The sequence below is a fragment of the Lonchura striata genome, chromosome 3 (assembly GCF_050655825.1).
Source record: "Lonchura striata isolate lonStrDom1 chromosome 3, ASM5065582v1, whole genome shotgun sequence".
Lineage (NCBI taxonomy): Eukaryota > Metazoa > Chordata > Aves > Passeriformes > Estrildidae > Lonchura > Lonchura striata.
In genome coordinates, this window is record NC_140705.1 from 49,119,751 (window position 1) to 49,140,296 (window position 20,546).

The 20,546-nt window shown below is 38.3% G+C and overlaps 1 protein-coding gene across 2 annotated transcripts in view; it reads right to left on the minus strand.

The window, feature by feature from the left end:
- Nucleotides 1-3,208: 3,208 nt before the first annotated feature.
- MCM9 (minichromosome maintenance 9 homologous recombination repair factor) overlaps nucleotides 3,209-20,546 on the minus strand; it is a 48,408-nt gene continuing 31,070 nt past the window's right edge. For both annotated transcript variants that reach the window (XM_021540858.3, XM_085575075.1), the window contains 6 exons: nucleotides 17,584-17,758; nucleotides 15,149-15,351; nucleotides 13,850-14,053; nucleotides 12,247-12,329; nucleotides 7,519-7,664; nucleotides 3,209-5,355 (listed from right to left, as the gene is read on the minus strand). In XM_021540858.3, coding sequence (XP_021396533.3) covers nucleotides 3,849-5,355; nucleotides 7,519-7,664; nucleotides 12,247-12,329; nucleotides 13,850-14,053; nucleotides 15,149-15,351; nucleotides 17,584-17,758 — 2,318 coding nt within the window. In that variant the 3' untranslated portion in view covers nucleotides 3,209-3,848. The remainder of the gene's footprint in view (nucleotides 5,356-7,518; nucleotides 7,665-12,246; nucleotides 12,330-13,849; nucleotides 14,054-15,148; nucleotides 15,352-17,583; nucleotides 17,759-20,546) is intronic.

A 20,546-nucleotide genomic window follows, 5' to 3' on the forward strand; every position in this document is an offset into this window, starting at 1 on the left:
CTTTCCTTGACTTTTTACATGTGATAATTGTCTCATTACTATTGAGCTCAAGTTAGGAAATCTTACTGATTGAAAAGTCACTGCTGCAAAGGACATCTCTTTGTAAATGGCACTGCAACAATGCATCTTATTTGTACAATAACATCTGCATTTTTAAGCAATATGCCCTTGTTATATATATGTTGTTGTGATGTAGTTATGCAAGGATACATCCAGAAATATTATATGCACAATTGTAATTACACATATTGGCTCAGAATAGTCAAACTTGACAAACCCCACATTTTTACTCTTTTAGAAAATAGCTGTGCTCCTTATTAAGTATAGGACAATGTTATTCCTTGGAACTATTAATATTCTTCTGTCTGACAGGAAGAAAAGTATTGATAAGCAAATGCACACCAGATACCTAAGGGAGATGACATAATTATTATTCATTATTAATGAATTCACATGAAATATAGAGCACTTAATACTCTACCTCATCTTCCCATCAATAAATACATTCTCTCTAGAATGGGATATTATATATCCTCACTTGGGACATCTCTTCACATGGAATCCACTAATAATAAGTTTCAGTTCAGTTTGACTTTGCCTTGTGTTTGGCTTTAGTTCATTTGTTTTTGTAATCCTGGTGCACATCACATTATGATATTTAACTCATTAACCTATGTATCCAACAAGAATCACAACATTCAGACCAGTTAAAAATAACATGAACAACAAGCAAACTCAGCCACATAAGGTTTTCTTTAGCTATTTAGAATGAAAAGCGGGATAAGACTGGCTGGAGGTCAGCACAAGAACACATTAGCACAGGAGCTCACATGGCACACACTCCCTTTTCAGTTAAATTTCTGCCATGTTTTTTGTGGCATGTTTAGAATTTTCATACTGCCAGAAAGAACTGAAGGCTGTTTTTGCAAGATGTTTACATGGCAAGTGATTCCTATTTGGGTTGTTTTACAAGTTTAAAGAACTAGGTGTCTGCCCCAGAAATCCCTTAAATAGGATGGGCAATACCTCCCAGGGGAGCTTTGGGGGGAGCTGCACAGACATTGCATGACCAGGTGTGTATATTCACCTTCCATGAACACAGCTTAATAAAATACTAGTGTATTCAATAATAATTGATTTGATAGACCACAGACTCGGAGAGGGAAGTGATAAAACAGATAATGGCTCAGTGCATGGCCAGGAAGACAGGCTGACAGGAAGTGACTCATCTGCCCCTTGACTGCACAAATAACTCAAAAAGAAAATTCATCTGTAGGTTAGCCCATCAGACTGTCACTGCCATAGTGTTTTAAATCTCTGATCTTTGGGCTATTGTAGCACTCAAAACCACTAAAACTCGGCATTACTTATGGAGGAAGCTGGATTATAAAGGTAAAGGAAAGAAGTTAGCAATGTTCCCTCACAAAGCACTGATGAATGGGTTCTGTAGCAATGGTAACAGTGAGGGAAAGAGTGAATCAACAGCAGGAATCACTTCCTTATTACTGTGAGCTCCTCATTTATCTTGGACTGCTATGAATCAGAAGCAGTACCACAACAGTAGTATTTCAACTGGTCTGGTAAAGAACAATCTCAGCAGTATCTGCTTTCCCAAATTTATTCTTTGGTTACTTGGTTACTTACCCCTCACACTTGGGTGAGTAGGACCCGTTTGCAGGCAGTTTGGGAAGACAACAGTATTTTTCCTCCAATAGTATAGAAAAGATGGGCCTTTCTGTAGGCTCAGTGGAATGTCCCTGATGTCCCTGTGCCTCCTTTTTTTTTTTGCTTCTAAATGGGAAATCTCAAAAACAAAAATTCAGTAAAGAATCAGTGTTCCATTTCATAAGGTAGTACGTCGACTACTTCTAATCAGGGGAGTCTGAAAAGTTTCTTTTTTACTGATATACTATCTAGCATATTATCCTGCAAAAATTAATCACCAGTAAGTCACTACCAAAAAAAGACAAAAATCACTCTACCTAAATTCTGTAGTCTATGTTTGGATTTAGCTGCATATCTAAGTGCCAGATAGCAACCCAACCATGCTCTTCCCAGAAAGTCTGGAATGTCTCCAGGGCATTATCAACCTTATCCTAATGTGCTCAAACATATTATTTTGAGGGTTGGAAGCTTGGCTAGTAAAGACAGTAGCTATATTCTGGTTTTGCACGGGCCAGCCAGTAATATCCATCAAACCAAAAATCTAGGAAAGAGGACTTCTGTCTGTAAAAGAAACCATCATACAAGTGGCTGATGCAAAAAATGCAAATAGGAAGACCATCACAAATGTTCATGGGTCCAGAATTCTTGACCCTTCTTTCAGTGCAGACAAAGCACCCATAGGCAGTAGGTCATGGGTGCACATCACTTCACGCCGGCACAGGTGTGAGAAGGAATATGATAGAGTGGCTCCGTGCTTTGGGAGGGAGGTGGATGAATTCACTTGCTTTGGTCAATGGCACATTTTCAGCAGAGGAACTACCACACAATCAGTCTGGACAACAATATTTCTGTCATTTTGCTGAACTCTGAACAGTAATCCAATACTATCCTTAGTGTTCTCATCATTTCACTGTACACTCTGATGTACTTGGGCCTCACACTCCCTCAATTCTCTGAAATTCATCTGTATTTTAACTCCCTTGGTTTCAAAGGAGCTACTTCTAACCAAATCTTGAAAGAATCTGATCTTTCTGCTAACAAGTCTCTCAAGGGATTTACTGTGCAGTAAGCAACCACTCTGTTCTCTGTTTACTTTGCAGGTAATAACAAGAATATTCTGCAGAGAATTCAAACACAGAAGAAACATACCAGGCAAGTCACTAGAAGAAAATTTAGGCTTACCTTTCTCCGTAAACATGTAATGCATTAGTAGATTAATTTCCCATTAGGCAAATGTATGACACTAGATACAGCATGCTACAGAAAACAAACCACATATCAGATGCAGTAAAACTCTAATAATAATTAAAATATCCAAGTAAACATTATCTGACTCAGAATCCAGCTACACTAGGGAAGCTCTTCACTGTGCTGCTAGGTTTGAAGTGTAGTTTATCTGCCAGGGCTTAATGGCTGCATTAAAGTTACCCTGGTTACTAACCATTCCCATTCAATCACCTGAAATTCATTGTCTCTGCAGTGGGGAACTGTGTGCTTATTACAGAGTTGGGTTTTTGATAAAATGACCCAGAACACAGACACAGATATTTGAACCAGTGTATTTAAAACCAAAAGTAAAAAACAGAAACAAGAAGCTCTCAATTTGTGTTTTCAACATCAGTTTTGTGACAAGGAGCACAGAAATCAGAGATGAAGCAAAGTTGTCATGATACTCATAATACAGAAACATTTACCATAGCATGATGACAGGTCACAATATTGATAACTATGGTGAGACAAATAGCACATACATATGAACAAAATATAATGACACAGCTTGAGCACCATAATTTTTCTAAGTGGCACAGTCACTTGGAAGGACAAGCTGAATAACATGTAGTTCTAATCATTACATGAAATAAAGGATAAAGTCAATTAAGACTGCTCTTCTGCAAGATCACTCACTTTGGACACATGAACATAGCTATACAAGTCTTTAGGGTTCACCAGTTCAACCAAAACAGTGAACTGAGATAAACAGTCTTGGAAAGAGTTTAGAAAACTAAAAGCCAAATCAGGCCTGCAGCACACATAGTTCTTGCTTATGTTAAGTATATGGCCCTTAAAGAATGTTTACAGGTCTGGGATGATTCTATGAAATGCTTTGAAAACTATGGATACAAGTGATAGGAGCGTGAAGATTCAGAAGAACTGCATGTTAAATAATTGTGAGGATATGAATTTTACATGCTTGGATTTTTCCTAACCTCTTTATCCCAATCAAAATCTAATGTAGCATCATCCAGCTCTGCTATGGAGAAGAGAGATGTCTTTGTGAGCACTCTGGCTGTACTAGAATTTCCTAATGCAAAACTCTTCCTTTTGCTAGGATTGCCCACCTGCACCTGCAGCGATGGGCTGTGGTTTTCCTTGCTGGTGCCATTCTTAACAGCAGGTGAGGTTTCCGATTTTGCCTCAGGACGTGATACAAAGGAGAAAGTGGACAGCTTAGCTAATGTGCTGGAGCGCACCTTCCCTGTGCTTGCACCACCCAGTTTCTCCTCTGCCTCCCTTTTCTTCTCAGTGGGTGAAGGTGACACAGCACCAAAACTGACATCAGAGTGTATTGTTGTGCTTTCTCTGATTTCCTTCCCTAAGGCCCGACTCTTCTGCTCTTCCTGCCCTTCTTTATCAATTGATCCTTTTTCCAAACTACATTTTTCTAAGTGAGTCAATGTCTTCTTCCTTTTCCCAGGTGGGCAGCATTCTTCTGGAAGCTGCTCTCCCTGGAGCTGCTCTCCTGTCTTAAAACTAGTTTCACTCAGAAAATGAGAAAATTCTTCATTTGTCTTCTCTGAAGAATGATCAAGCTTGGTCCTTGGTCTGAAAGAAAATTTAGCTAGTTTAGCAGCTGGGGGACTTTCACTTTCTTGCTCATTGGAAGTCACTACCTTTGTTTCCTTCACTACTTGATCTTTACTTCTTTTTCTTACAGAAACTGCTGTACTTTTTGCTTCTACTGATATGCTGTTCTCTTCTAGCACAGAATCTGCATCACTTGAGAGATCTAGCAGGCCAGAGGCAGGTAATACTGAAAGAAGGGCCTTTGCCTTGGGGTCCTGTGTACTTGTAAAGAATCCATATGACTTCTCCCTGTGCAGCCTCTTCCAGCTTCTTGAAGCATGTTGTCTAATAACTGAATCCTGCACACTAGCACTTGGTGCTGGGTCTGCAAAATTATCTTCTGAAGAAGAACAGTTGTGTTCTTCAGTCCTTTTCCTCCTTAACTTGGAAACTTTGTCATTTTCTTTCAGAGGAGCATGCAGATCCACAGCTACTGGTGCTTCTCTTACTCCATTTTGCTTCCTTGATATTGAAGCAGATCTTTCTTCAGAACTTGAAGTTTCTGAAGCCAAATGATTTGGAGATATCTTGGGAACATGAGACTTCTTCTGAGAATTTTCTTCAGCATCAATACTGCTCTCTTCCATGCTGTCAAACCATGCCAGGCTGCTTGTATTTTTCTTATTACCACATGCTGGGTTGCACAAGGATTCTGAATGAATATTCCCTTCACAGCTGCCTTCAAGCAAAGGTGTCTGTGGCCCTGAGTTACCCGCTTCTTGATATGAAGGTTCTGACTGAGACCTTTGCTTTGACTGCCCAAATGCATCCTCATCTGAGCACTTTGTGGTAGTACTGGAATTTGTTTCTTCAGGCTGCTGCTGGCATGAATTTTCCTTTTGCAATCTATACAATGAAAAAAAGAACAATAGCAAATTAATTTTATTCCTATGTCTTTTTTGATTGCATTAGTGGTACATAATATGCATGACTGGTGGAAAGCTACAAAAATGTAGGTCACAAAAGTATATTTTTAAGTTTCACATACATCTCTGAAAACCGGTGTTGCAGTCTGTGATCTTTCAACACCTTTGACAGTAAGTGACAGAATTTAGTGTCCCCAATAGAAGGCAGGCAGATGGACAGAGAAAGCAACCACCTAAACTGCATTTTCTTGGGAACCCAAACAAAAAAAAAACAAAACAAAACAAAACAAAAAAAAAAAGAAAAAAAAAAAGAAACAAACAGCTTTGCACTGCTTACAATCATTGCTAGAGTCCCTTACAGCTTTTACACATTCTGTAAGTCTATCTTCTAGAACAGGAACCTAATTAAATCTTATCCTGAGCCAGGTAAAGTCTCAAATGAATTATTGGAATTGAAAACCTGAGTATTACTTGGAACAGTGGTTGTTTTTGGTTTTTTCTCATAATCACTATAATACTCAACATGTTAAAAACATGATAGAATAAAAGCATCACAAATCACTTATAAAACTTAATTATCACTGTCTGTGGCTATCAGTATTATCAGGACTCTCCAAAACAACAGAGGTGCTTGAGTGAGGGGTCCCTCCAATCTCAGAATAGCTGATGTTCCATCTATTGTGCCTAAACACATATTTTCCAAGGCAGATAGCATTCTGGTTTTTGCTGAACAGTTTCTCTGCTCTGGGAGAGATATAATACTATATAGACATGTTTAGCATAATTACTATAATTGTTTACTAATATCTATATTCTTAATTTTTTAATGGAAGGTGGCAGAAATTATATGACTCATCAAGAAGGGATGAGATATATGATACATGCTTGTTTTATTGGTATATAGTTTAGGGGGAATGCATGGAACAAGTCTTACAATACAGAATGGGTTGTTTTAAAGAGGACATTAATTTAGCATTCCCTAAGCTGTTCAAGAGAGGGAAGAGAAAATCAGCTTAATTTGCAGCAGAGGTCATTTGGTGGGATACTGGGAAAACCCTTATTGGCATTGGGTGGAGCAATCATGGAAGAGACTGCAGAATGGCAAGAGAAAATTCTCATCATTAGCAGGCTTCAGAGGAGATACTGTGTGCTCCTGCCAGGAAGGTCAAATGCAGACTTGATCCTCTCTTTGTATTTGATCTCCCATCCCATTCTGCATTTCTATGACCCGTATGAATTACCTCTGTCTTAAAACTAGCTTTTTTCTGTTGAAGATATCTCATTTTCATCTGTTTCTGTTGACTCTGTGGTTATTTAACACATCATTGCTATAAGTTACAAAATAAGTCTCAAAAATATTCAAAGGAAAAGTGAATTCTCCCAGCTGTTTCCATTAATTTCAACAAAATTAATATTTTATCTTCCTTTAACAGAAAGCAAAACCAAATTTCTTTAAAGCCTAATCTCATTTCAGGAAGAAAATGTGGGTTGTTTGGGTTTTTGGGGGTTTTTTTGTTTGTTTGTTTGGGTTTTTGGGGTTTTGTTTGTTTGTTTGTTTTATTTTATTTCCTTCCAATTTTAGGGTTTTTCTCTCAGGTTAAAAGTTTTCATTAGAAGTTTTCTATTAATAACAACAAATAGATTTCCCAAAGATTATTGCAGTGAGCTGAAAACTAGAGATGTGACAGTGCAAATTCCAGCATGTAAAAAAGAAAAATCACTCAAAAGAACAGAACTTTGATTCAGGCTGACGTTTTCCATTAAAGGAAAGGGAAGGATCCTGACAAGCCAAATACAAAAGGTGGCTTAAAAAATTATGAAGCAGATCTGCTGTATTTTACCAAACAAGTAGCATAAAGTTATATAGAATTATTTGCTCAGCTACAGAATCTAGTATTTTGACTCTAAGAAGCACTTTTGAAACTTATCTGAACATAATATTGAGATATGAGTTTGGAACTCATTAAAATATTTATAAATTCTATAACCCAGAGGCAAAAGTGATCTTGCAATGACCTCAGAGTGCTGCTTTAAAAACATCTCCCTGATTATCTATGTCCTCTAAAGGAGTCCCTTGCAAATACAATTGTGAAACAAATTCTGTTTCCCTTCTGAATTAGTTTGTTACTTTGTGTATTACAACCTGTCAAGTCTTTGTAGCTCTTTGTGCAGAAGATCTTTCAGCTCCAGCCGCTCTAATATGATTTCACACTGTGTTCGGTACTGCTCCATTGGATTTTCTGGAAATGAAGTGTGTAAGGCATTGATGCCTCCAAGAAGTGCACCCCCCTATGGCACCAAGGAGATAAAAAAAAAAAAAAATAGGAAACTACCTTTTTTATTAAGCACTAAATTTAAACAACAGAGACTATGTTATCTGAAATTCTCCCTTAGATATTTTAAAGCTTAAGGTAGCAACTATTTGCTAACTGTATCCACATAAATAATCCTATTAGATCTGCTCACATGGACAAAATTGTTCATAAACATAAAACAATTACATTATAAAGCCTGCAGTTTACTCATACCTGTTTATTTTTATTGACACATGGAATGGGAAGTCCACCTAAAGCTTGAGAACATCATGACTGAAAATGAAAATTAAGATTGAAGATATTTTCCAAATACATCGTAAAAATTGTGCCCATGTGAGGAATTTTTTTAACAGAAGAAGTTCTGTCTTTGGGAAGTTTTCATTACCTTTCCCTAATTTCTTAAAAGACCTGGATATTAAGACTTACCAGCAGAGGGTAAATTATTGAGCAGAAATATTTCTAAATAGCATTTTAAGAGTAACTTAGTATTTGTGAATAATTCCAGTGAATTGTAAGTGATTTTCAACTGGCAAAATTTTTGCTGTACCTTGTAAAAATGAAGTTAGTTTTTATTCAGAACAGAGCATCTGCACAGTGATTTTTTCCACAACAAATAATCTAGAATAGTTCTGCACTTAATTGCTCTTTGGAAAAAACCTCACACCACAAACCCTCTACTTTGTCACAGATTAGTTAGCATTTACCATTCCTGTCTAATCCATAAAGCTCATACGACTAATGAACAAGACGTGTATCAAGGGCCATGGGCACAATAGCAAAAGTCAACAAAGTCTCTAGATTCAGAAATTGCTACATATGGCCTCCTATGGATTACACATATTCAATTGAAGTAATTCCAGTCCTTCAATTTTGCAATGTTAAAATATTATATTTTAAAAATTACACTGAAAATCATCACTCTGTGGCTAATTAAAATTCTCTAAAACTACATGCTAAAATTAAGGTTGTCCATGCAACCTTTAATGCATCCCATTGAAGTTACCAATTGGGGATTTTTTGCCCATCACTTCAGAAACATGATAGATTTGTTCCACATAGAAGCACCAGTCTCTTGGCATGGAAAAGGCTCCAGCAGAACCCCTCCACTGTATTTGCTTCTGGACGGTCCATAGGGAATGAGGCAGGGACTGAATCTCTTGGTTAGAACAACAAAAAGCAGACAAGAGTCTATCTCTGATGGAATCAAAGGACCAGATTCCATCTCCGATGGTATGTTCCAGTTCTCGTGATTCAGAAAGAGCCAGTCAAGAAAAGAAAGAAAACAAATCTCTATATGGGATCCTGATGTGGTATGTGCACAAAAGGAAATTGTAGGTAACAGAAAACATGCTCACTTAAAGTGCTACTACTCTGAAACTGGGGCCCCAACCATCTCTCAGGGGTATGATCTAGTTGGCAATTTCTTCTGGACTGTACATAATTTAGCTCCAGATCAGAGGAGTAGCACCATCCCATCATTTCACAAGGACTCTGTGAAGATAGGTGAATCAATATTTCTAAAATATTCAAGGTCACTGGAGATGAATTCCAAAGAAAAACACTTTAGGAAATTGAGAATATTACCTTTACGACAGCAGGTAATAAACAAAATATTGAGCAAAACACTGACAGAAGATAGTTGCTTTCAGACTGAGTACTGTCAACATGTGAGCTAAGGACCCAGTGGAAAAAAAGAGGATTATGTGGTTGCATATCCTGAGATATACAGCCATGGGCTGCAGTAATGTCTTGCCCTCACTGGCATTTCAGTCCTTCACTTGGCCATCACAAGGAGCTTCTTTTAAATACTATGTGTGCATGTGAAATTCCAAGTGAATTTAAGACATCTGTGAAGTTTCATTCCTGTGCTGGAGCTCATGTCTCTGAGATGCCTGCTCCACTGATATTCTGAGATATCATTTTGAATAGAGGAAGGAAACCAAATGGCAAAACCACAGCAAACTGAGGGCAGAGGATCTAAAACTGAGTATTTAGCGGAAAGTTAGTGGAAAGGAAAGATGTAAAATGTCTAGGGATGGAGAGACAAACTATAAAAAGGAGCAAAAGGAGAGGGGTTGGAAAGAGAATAAACCAAGGATGGAAGCATAACCAAGAGAAGGAGGGAGGCAATGCTAGCAAGAGAAAATGAGGCAAAGAAAAGATCAAGCCGGGGGATCTGGAATATGCTTACAAAAACAAAGTAGGAAAGAGAAATATAAAGGTGAATTAGAGGGCAAAACAAAACAAAAAAACTTCAATGAAGTTGGCTGATGATGAAAATGTGATAGTCTTCCTACCCAAGAGAGCTCACAAGAAATACCCAGCCACAGAAGAACTGTGAATTTCAATTTTATACTGGCAAGAGCATGACTTATTGTAGAAGTTGCAAAGACTGTGTCAAAGAGGGAGTTTGCTGAGCTAAAAGGTGGCAGCCAGTCCTTCCAGAATGATACTGACATTTCCTCATTTACAACTTCATTCTAGAGACTGACAATTAGGCAGCAAACACAGAATCTATCTGTACAAAATGTTGTGGGATGTTTTTTCTAGAGAAGGAATCTGTTTCTGAAAATAAACTTTTGTATGCCACTTTTATCTGTTTTTTAATAAACAAATAAACCACTTCCTTAAAACACAAACTACTTCAGTTACTATTCATACTTATCAGAAGAAAAGTAAAATCTGACCTTAAATAGCAAATCTCAAATTTGCATTTTCCTAGCAGAAATGAACATGTTTGCCTACTTGCTCATAAGAAGCTAAGAGTGAAGCAAAGATGGTAATACCACCTACTCCCAGATAATCTTTTGCAGTCATAATTCAGGCAAATTTCTCACCGACTCTTATTAGACAAAAACTTGTTACACAATGTAGTGGGTTCACCCTGGCCAGGTCAACCTGCAGCCCTTGAGGGCAGGACTGTATAAAAATGAATCAGTGACCAACAGTTAAAACAATTCTTTTACATTTACTTGTGCTGAGCCGGTAGAGAACACACAGAGGATACATTCATTATTATTATATACATATGTTTCACTTTTTGATCTGTTACCAAAAAAAAAAAAAATCTGTATTTCAGAGTTCTTATATTCAAAACTATATTAATTTAAAACCACTGTCCCATCAATTTTCCATCTAGTTAATTACAGGTTTAATTACATCTAATGAAGACTAACGTGGTATCTTCTGCAGTTTCAACAGCTGCATATTTTAACTTTGATGCAGTGCTGTCATTGAAAAGCTGAGCTCTTCAAAACAGTGCAAGATGAAGTGCAGCAGACAGTGAAATAATTTTCCTACTTAATAAGGTCAGGCCCTGTAGTATTTTTGAGATAAATTCCATTTGCAACATTGTGCAATAGATTATCTGTGGCACAAACTGCAATTAGTCTCTCAACCCTCACTGAAAGGACAGGGGAGATCACAAGTGCCTACCTGCCATATATGACTTTGTGTATCTATCCTGAAGAGCTTTGTCTCCAAAAAAAGGAGCGTATCTACTTCCACAAAGGTCTTTCAGGCCCACTGAACTAATAGGTGCTCTGTAAAACTGTTTTAATTTGAAAATATTCAAATCAACCAATACAGGAACATCGGAAATGCCATTTTGGATCAGATCAGTCAGCTGAGTAGTGGAGTACACCATCTCTGACACAGCCAAACCCAAGCATTTCAGATGTGCTAAAAAACCCCATGCATAAAGCTTTGGATAATCTACTTATGGTAATTTTTTTCCTACTCCAAAGCCTGAAGATTTATTTATGTTAAAAGTATTCTGTCTGAAGTAATGGTGTTTGTATTATTTTCCACATTTCTACTAAAAACCCCTTCTATCAGATTCACAGTTCTTTTACTAATTCTAAATGTGCTGCTTTTTCAACATCCTAACAATAATATTACAGTAAACCAAAATCTAACTCTTAGCATTTTTTCAATGCCTTTTTGCATAGAAACATTACATAAAACCATGTGGTAACTGGAATGAATGATTTTCAGACCAAACAAAGTTTTGGAATTTTTTTAAGTTTTCTAAGAATAAAATTTGTCTTCTATATGTTCTGAGTTTTACTATTACTACCAACATAGTTTAAAATTATTTAATGGCAAAACAAATTGTAGGTCTAGGAAACTGAATGTGCTCCAAAGAATCATTTGGTTCTCTCCTACCTAATTAATGAGTGACTATACATATCATGGAAGAAAAACATGCTAGAGGCTATTAAACACAGTGATATACACAAAATTTCTGCCTCAAAATGACTTTAAAATGTAGACTACCAAAAGCCAGCAGTATGCCAAAACTTCACTTAGACAGCATAGTCTATAAAAACAGTAGCAGGCCTTTATCCTACGCCAGATTTCTAAGTATAATCTCTGTTTAAGGATTTCAACAATCAATATGGACTAAAAAAGACTTGTCAAGGTCTCTGCCTACTTTGCACGAATCCATTAAATCCTTTCCAATGAGAAGAAGGGAGCTGGCACATGTCTACATGTAAAACTGAATCCCTTGAATGTGGTACTGCAGCAATGGCAGTGTCTGCAGGAAACCTTACCTGCATAGAAGATTCCATCACTGACACTACAGTTACAGCATCTTCCAAAGTCACAGTATCCCTAAACATCAACCGGGCATGAGCTATCAAAAAATAAATGGGTTCAAGTGTTACTGAAGTAAAAAAACATTTTTTTTTTTTTACTAGAAGGAACAAGATATTTCTTCAAATTTCTTCAGCCCTCAAACACTCATGCACAGGCATAACTTAAAAATAAATACAATGATTTTGATTTCAATGTCAATTTCACCAGAAACTGGAAGGATTAGTTTTTCTCATGAACAATGGGGTGTAATTTTCAAATTGCAGTTACAGTGACAGAATAAAGATGCTTAAAATTCAGCAATTAAAAAATGTAAAGTGCTGGATATGACAACAAAGAGTGTGATATTAAATATCCTTATCTACATAGGCACATGTCATCACCATAGAGTAAAAAATAAGATCTAATTTTCATCACAGGTCAGAAAAAATGTATTCCTCTACCTGGTCTGTATCAGAGAGTTGGTATTATTTAAAATGTTTTTCTCTCCAATAGCTTCATTTTCTTCTTCCTTCTCTTTCGTCAGTCAGCAAAATAAAAGTGATTTTTGTAAATAGATATAATGCAAATAATTTACCACATGAAGCCTTTTCCCTAATTGGCCGTGGAAGCACACACAGTTCTTATTCAGGAATAGAAAGACAGGTTAGTTAATATCAACTAAATAATACTTTGAATGAACAAAATCCTACTAAAAGCCCCAATCTCATGAACTGATAAGAAAGGAAGAAAAACTAAATGGAAAATTACATTACAAAATCTTGAAAAGTTATGACTGTCTTTCACTTAAACGGAGAATATCTTTCCCTCAAAATAGAGAACAAAACACAAATATCTAAAGTAGGAGGCACTACACTGCCATTTATGCTTGCTATACAGAATACAGTACCTTCTTTTAAATTTATTCTGAAAATATTTAATACATCATTTTATAAAAGGTTACTACAGAGTATTACTGCTTCCCTTGGGTTCCATGTTACTACAGAGACTTACTGCTTACTTTGGGTTCTTTCTTATAAATGAAATATTACTTGAACTCAGAGTTGGAAATTTTTGAGTTGCATGGCAAAATATGGGCTTGACTACTGATACTTCAGGAAACAAAAAATAGGTGATCTTTTATGTGATATTAATTTTAGGATTATTAACACTTAAGAAAAAAATACACTTATTTTATTATATTAATTTCAGAGTAGAAGCAAATATTTTACTCAAACGGAGCCATGTAATTCCTGAGATTGCCTCTTATAAAGACACATAATTTCTGAGATTTTTCTCTTGAATGTGACTTCTTCCAGAGGTTTTAGTATTTATTATATACATAAGAATGTCAAAATTAAAACTGGTTTTGATAGTCTAAGTGTAACATCCTTTCTCACACTCAAAATCTCCAACCCCAAGGCTCTTTAGATGAGAAAGATAAAACAAGATCATACAAGAATCACCTATCCCTACCTCCACGGAAAAGCTGCTACTCTGCTTACTGGCTATAATTATACTGTTCCCTTCATTTCATAAAGGTTAATTGTTAGCCTAAAAATAAAAATGCCAAGGCCTTACCTTCTGCAAGGCGTATCAGGCTCTCTAGCAGGCGGATGGTGGTGCGAGCAGCGTTCCTGCAGTCACTCTGACGCTGCATCTGATAGTAGCGAACAAGGATCAGGTTGCTCTCATCAGACAATTTTGGCTGTATGCTTTTTATAAGGCAGAAGTAGGTCTTCATCCTTTCCATGCTCCAGAGCTTTTCCGATTTGCTTGGGCAGCCTGCGTTACAACACCCTTGTCAGTAATTCTGTAACAACAGGCATCAATCTCCTTCCTAAGAACTCCTGCTAAATAGACAAGTGACTATGAAAGACGCATCACTGTACTTTTGGGGCACACCGGTTGTCTGTTCACTAGTCCTCAAGGACATGGTCAAATTCCAGTCGAGAGTTTTACACACCATCTGATCCCTCCCATATCAAAATCCACAGTAAAGCCTCCATTATTTCTATAGAACTGCTGTCAGCCTCACTGCCCACCAGATGGCACAGGCAGTGCCAAGTGCTCAGGAGCTCTTTAGAATGAAAGATGCTACATGAGTGTATGCACCTCCTCTGCCTGTTTCACCTACTCCGTTGGAGCCAAGAGCTACCTGCCACATTCTGAACATTTTTTGTAAGAAAATATTTTGGAAAGTTAAGGAAGCTAGCTAAAGGAGCCTCCTCTAACCACTTCTTCTGTAAAGGGGATTTAAGTCATGTTCCATGACGTGGATGGGGAAAGGGATGGTCAAAATCAAATCACACTGCCTTTCCTCATTCCAGAGCACAAAGCTCCACATGGGGAATGCTATTGCTCATTCTTTGAGCCCTGCTGCACATGCATCTCTGATCTGTTCTGACTGAATTAAGTTTCTGATTAAAAGCAAGTACAATTACAAGGCATATAGGATCTGAAGATCAAACACCGTAAAGGTGCGAGATGGAAACAATCCACTTACTGAGCAGCCTGGGCTGAAATCTCTTATAAATGATCCCAGAGTAAAAGTAGAGGGTTCTCAGCTCGCACCTTTTAATTAATTAGTAATCTGTGTTACTCTTACTTAAAGAACCATAAAGCAGAAAACCACCATGACAAAAATGTAGACACTGATTAATTCGAAAGATTCAAGAATAGCAAACTAAAAAATGGTGGAAAATAAAATAAAATAATTTTTAAAAACAGCAAAAAAACCCCAAACAAACAAGCAACAAAACTAGAAATGAACCAACAAAAAAAAGCCAAACCAAACCAAAAAGTAAAACAAAAAAAACACCAACCCAAAAAATCCCCAACCCAACAAACCACCTTATGATTTAAAAAGACTACTCTTACCTTTATTTTGCAAGATGAAGGATGAAATTATATGGTCCCATTCCTCATTCTTTGTATCTAACAATACTAAGACCAGGTCAAATCTGCTCAACAGGGGACTGCCAAGAGCTATGTTGACAGAGACAGATTCATTGGGATCATAATGGCCTTTAGGGTTTGTTGCTGCTAGGATGGTTGTCCTCGTGCTAAGCTTGCACACCAAGCTAGAGAAAGGTATGGTGAACATTGTGGTTGAATTAAATTAGATAGGGAAAAGGATTTCAAAGTGCTTAAAAACTTCTGTGGTTTTATCCTATAAAAACCACATCTTATCTTGAAAGATCATGAGAGCTAAATAACGTACACAATTATTGTATTAATATTTATTATATGTACATCATTTTCCAGTCAGAGAACAGCAACTAGACAGACACTGATCTGGATACCAAAAGGCACCAACCAACATCGCCACAAATAATCTCTGTACATAGCTAGATCCTTAAATAGTGAAAACCGACACTACTTTTCAGAAATAAATATTACATTGCAGGACTGTACAATATGCAAACACTTCTGAATGCTGGAAAGCAACACTTTAGCTTAACTCATCTTCTAAGAGAGGAAAATAAAATGTGACATGAATGTAAGTTTTATTCCTGTGTATAAAAAAGAATATGAACCCAAGTTAACAGTGATGGCAACCATACCAACTGAAACAGCCATTTTCCACTCTTAACCATGATGTCCTAGCATGTGCTTGTGGATATAAGGGGAGATTATTTTTACTCTAGGAGTCCAAATGTACTCCTTTTGGGTAAGGCAGCAGCAGAAGCATTCTAATTTTGGTTTGTCACTGAGCTATTTCTAGTCAGCTCCTGAGTAACTGCTGCCTCATGTCCAAAGTTCTCCTGTAACTGAGAGGAAGGACCACAGATCTTCCACTAGCCTAGGAAAAAAACTTATTCTCCCATGCACCAAAATAAGACCTAAATTAACAAGGTGCTTAACTTATGTGTGCTAAGTTGCTATTGAAAAAATCCTTATTATGTGTAGTCCTTAAACAACTGAGCATCTATGTGCAAGTTAGCAAACTGTTTGGGTCTATCAAATCCAATCAACTGCATCAAGGAACTAAGCTGAAATATGTCCCTGTCTTACTAAGGAGACGGGACCATATTGATCCACGTATTTGTGCCCAGTTGGCAAAGGCTGGTAATTACCCAGGTGAGAACAACATGACCCTGAGTTTAGCTCAGTTGGTAAGAGCATGATGCTAAAAACACCTAAGTCATCGGTTTAATCCCCACACAGGCCTTCACTTAAGAATTAGATTTGATGATCCTTGTGGGTTCCTTTCAACTCAGAATCTTCTGTGATTATTTGTCTGCTGTCTGATGAAGAGGATGGAGATGCTCAGAATAAGGGAAGGACATGGTCAGGTAGATAAGCCAAGATGCAACTAGAGCAAGAGCTGAGTGGAAGGTGGTAAGAAGGAATGTGGAAAGGGTGATGCCTTTTGAGTAGCAGAGATGTCAGAAATACCAGCCAGAAAATAATTTGGGCCTGAATAAGAACTGCATATAATTGATAAATTGAAATATGAGCTCAAAGATCTAAGTGGTGGGAAGGGGTAGTATGGGGAATAGCAGATTTGAACACACACTACTTTGAAAAAAGAAAGGGAAGGACTTAAAGTAAACAGAAGTTTCTATTTATGCCACACCCAACATATAAAATTCAGCAGCCTGCAAATCTCTTGGAAAATACAGCAGCCTTGAAATCTCCTGATGTGCTTTGGTTACCAAGAAATATTACTGGATTTTACTGGACAAGAGGACATAGCCTCAAGCTGTGCCAGGAAAGGTTCAGGCTGAACATCAGGAAGAATTTATTCACTGAAAAAGTGGCTGCCCAGGGAGGTAGTGGAGTCACCATCCCTGAAGATGTTCAAGAATTGACTGGACATGGTACTTAGCGCCATGGTTCAGTTGATAAGGTGGTGATCAGGCATAGGCTGGACTTGATGATCTTTGAAATCTTTTCCAAACTTAATGACTCTGTGATTTTGTGGTTTTGGAAAAATGAAGCCCCACTTTCTGAGTTGCAACAAAAAAAGTCACAAAGCTTCTCATTTCACATAAGATTATTACAACCACTTGTAGCAAAAGGCAAGAAAAAGAATGCCAAGTCTTTGCAGAAAAGTGCCCCATCCTGTAGCAGTAGATTGAAAACCCAGCAGCGAAGAGGGTATGTATTTAGTCTGATTGCTTGTAGCCTCTGGTCTAGTGCACTGTCCTATGAAATGCTTACTTGTCTAGTTTAGGAATATTGCTGACAACAAAACTATTGCATACAATGAAGAAAACAAATATATTTAATCAGCATCCCTCCAACAAATAAGTACAAGAGAAAAAAATCTCGTGTTGGTTTCTTACATGTGCTAATGTGCCACTTACCCTGCCTTTGCAACACTGATGGTTTGTTGCTCCATTGCCTCGTGGATACTGGTTCTGTCATGTTCTTTGATACTATTGAACTCGTCTATGCAACAGAGGCCTCCATCTGCAAGCACCAGTGCTCCAGCTTCCAAATTCCACTCCCCAAATTCCTTCACAGCAGTCACTGTCAAACCTGAAGAATCAAATACTTCAGTCAGTCTCTTCCTTAAAATGCAAGAGTAAACTTGAGTGAAAGAAAGGGACCCAGCACAGTGGCTTGAGCCATAGACAGAGGATAAACCAGCAGGAAAGGTCTATCATATATTTCTACCACATAACTTAACTCACTTTACAGCTACCAGCAAGCAATCCCACTAGTGCTGAGGTAGGTTAGCTTGGAGCTGTGGAGCGGATTCTGTTACGCTTCCCATGTTTGGATTGTGACTTGTTTTAGAACTTTGTTAAATGAACAAAAAAGATTAGGGTATGAATACTAGATCTGGTAGATCATACTGAAATTTGAGGCAAAGGCAATAATTGTAAAATTATGGAATGCACCCATTCAGGTCTTCCTCCACATCAACTATTAAAATGGACAGAAATTTTGGAGCTTCAAATCAAAGCTTGGAAAAAAAAATAAACTAATAAAATTAAAATTTCTTTATGAGTTTTTGGTTTCCTCTAAGCATTAGGCAAAAATGAAAATCCAAAGATGGCCAAGAATGAAATGAGGGAAGAAATAAAAAGTTTTCCAGCAAATATACACATGATACAACACTGGGTGGATAGCCAGACAAAACCCCCACATTACTGTGGAAATGTCCACTCATTAGCTAGTATGTGCAGCTCCCTCCAATCTTTCTATTCCCTATTTCCCTGCTTCTTCTCTATCTTTAGCCCTTCTTTTCCATTCCAGTGCTCAGCTCAAAATATCCTAGTAGTTGACAAGCTGCAACCAGCCTAAAATCTCCTGCAATTCTACGGCAAAAACTGCACAAGAATCCCCCCTGCCTCACCATTTGGCTCATCATCAAGACCTTCTCATCACTGTGCAGCCCACCACAGTACCTATTTGTTTGCAAATGACCAGCAAAAAGTTACTGGAATTAAATGCTTCCTGATAAAATAATATGTACTTCAACTTGTAGTAAGAATTCTGCTCCACCATGTCCAATCTTTCTTGGTTTTCCTGGACTGTGTGCCGAACAACGTCGGCAATCAATCACACGGCAGAATACAGAAACACAGAGTACTAGGCAGTACTAGAGCCTGGCTGCTCTATTTATTTCTGAATATTCTGCTGCTCTATTTATTTCTGAATATTCTGTGCTGGGGGTACACACCTTGCACCCCTGGAGCCACGGGCACTTTCTGCTCTCCCTGGGGCCGTGAGGGACGTCACTGGCACTGCAGTGCTGCATCACTCTGCTCGGCGCTGTGCCCTGTGCATGGCAGCCATGGGATGGCCTCTGCTGCAGGCTCCTGCCACCACACAAGATGTCTTCTCCAGCTGCACACAGGGCCTATCACTGGCAGTGCTGCTGCCCGGGCAAAATGTCCTGTCTCGTAGCGCTTCAGGGTACCCCAGCCTTCTGCCAGCAGAGGAAGGGGATGGCTTCCTGACAACACGGCCATGTGACAGGCATGCTTGGTTCAGCAGCAGCACTCGGGGCCGTGCAGACAGCCCATCCTGCCCGGGGCACCCAGCACCCCGCCAGCAAAGCCCACTGTGCCCAGGGCTCCCCAGCCAGCAAGGAGCTGTATCCCGGCACGGACATCCCGGGCCATTGGCCAAAGGTCACTGCCGTGGGCTGCAGGCTCACGAGCCTGGCACCACTGCCCAGCCCCACTGCCCTGAGCTGGGGGTGCTCCTGGCACCCGAGAGCCCACCAGCACCCAGCACAACCGGCACAGAAGCAGGAAGATAAAAACCCACCAAACAAAGCACAACAAAAACCCAAAGTGCTGAAATGATCCCAAACTGAGAGCGTCCCTCCACACATGGTGGAGCCCCACAGGCAAGATGGTTTAGGCTGTAAGTGAATCACTGCTTTCATTCTTCTTAGGGGATGGTGAAAGCTTAATGCACGTTCCTACTTGATTAGACTCATTTTGTGCATTCTGACAGGAAAAGTGCTTGTTCTGGGAGGTGTTGGGAACAATTTCATCATGAATGCTGGACTGAGAGTAGTTTTTCCCTCTTCCCAAGCAGCCAGTGTTGCAGTTGCTGTTTATACAATACTGCACAATCTTAGCACATATAAAAAAAAAATTAGGATTATTTAAAAAACTTCTCAATCTTCCCTTTTATAAATAAGGTTAAATAAAACTTTAAAATGAGCTGTAGTTGCAAGCAGTTTTTTGTCTTACTGAGATATAGTGATTCTTCAACTTTTTGCCTAAAGTGAATGGACAAAAGGTTATATTTTTGTCACTGTTCTACCCATGGTTCTAATTTAGTATGCTATTTTGCCCTACTATTCTTCCAGCCTCAATTTCCAGCTTAGGGCACTTTCCAAGCTGGATGTGGTCTTACATTGTTTACAACTTGCAGAAGATGGAACATTCTGAAATGAAATTAATTTCTTCTTCAGCTCATATGGTTCACAACTTTAAATATAATACACTTACACAAGATGCATTTTCTATAGATGAATCTAAACCTTATCAATTTTAATAACAGTCATTGTGGTAGGCAGGGTAAACACAGTCCCTTGAGCTATATGCCAGCAATTGAAATTAAGTCGCATCTTAGGACTTAATTTTCTCTTTTAAATAAAATCATTACAAGGCAACAGCTTTTGAAATAACGTAGAGTCCCTTTTGGTCGTGAGTGGAGATCTGACAAGTTGTGTGGTAAGATCGTTCCTCCTGATTTTCCCCTTGCCTGGATTTTAAAGCACACAGAAGAAAGGAGAAGAAAAAAAAAGAAAAAAAGAAGAAGTAGAAGAAGAAAAGAGATAAGCTGTCAAAAGCAGAAG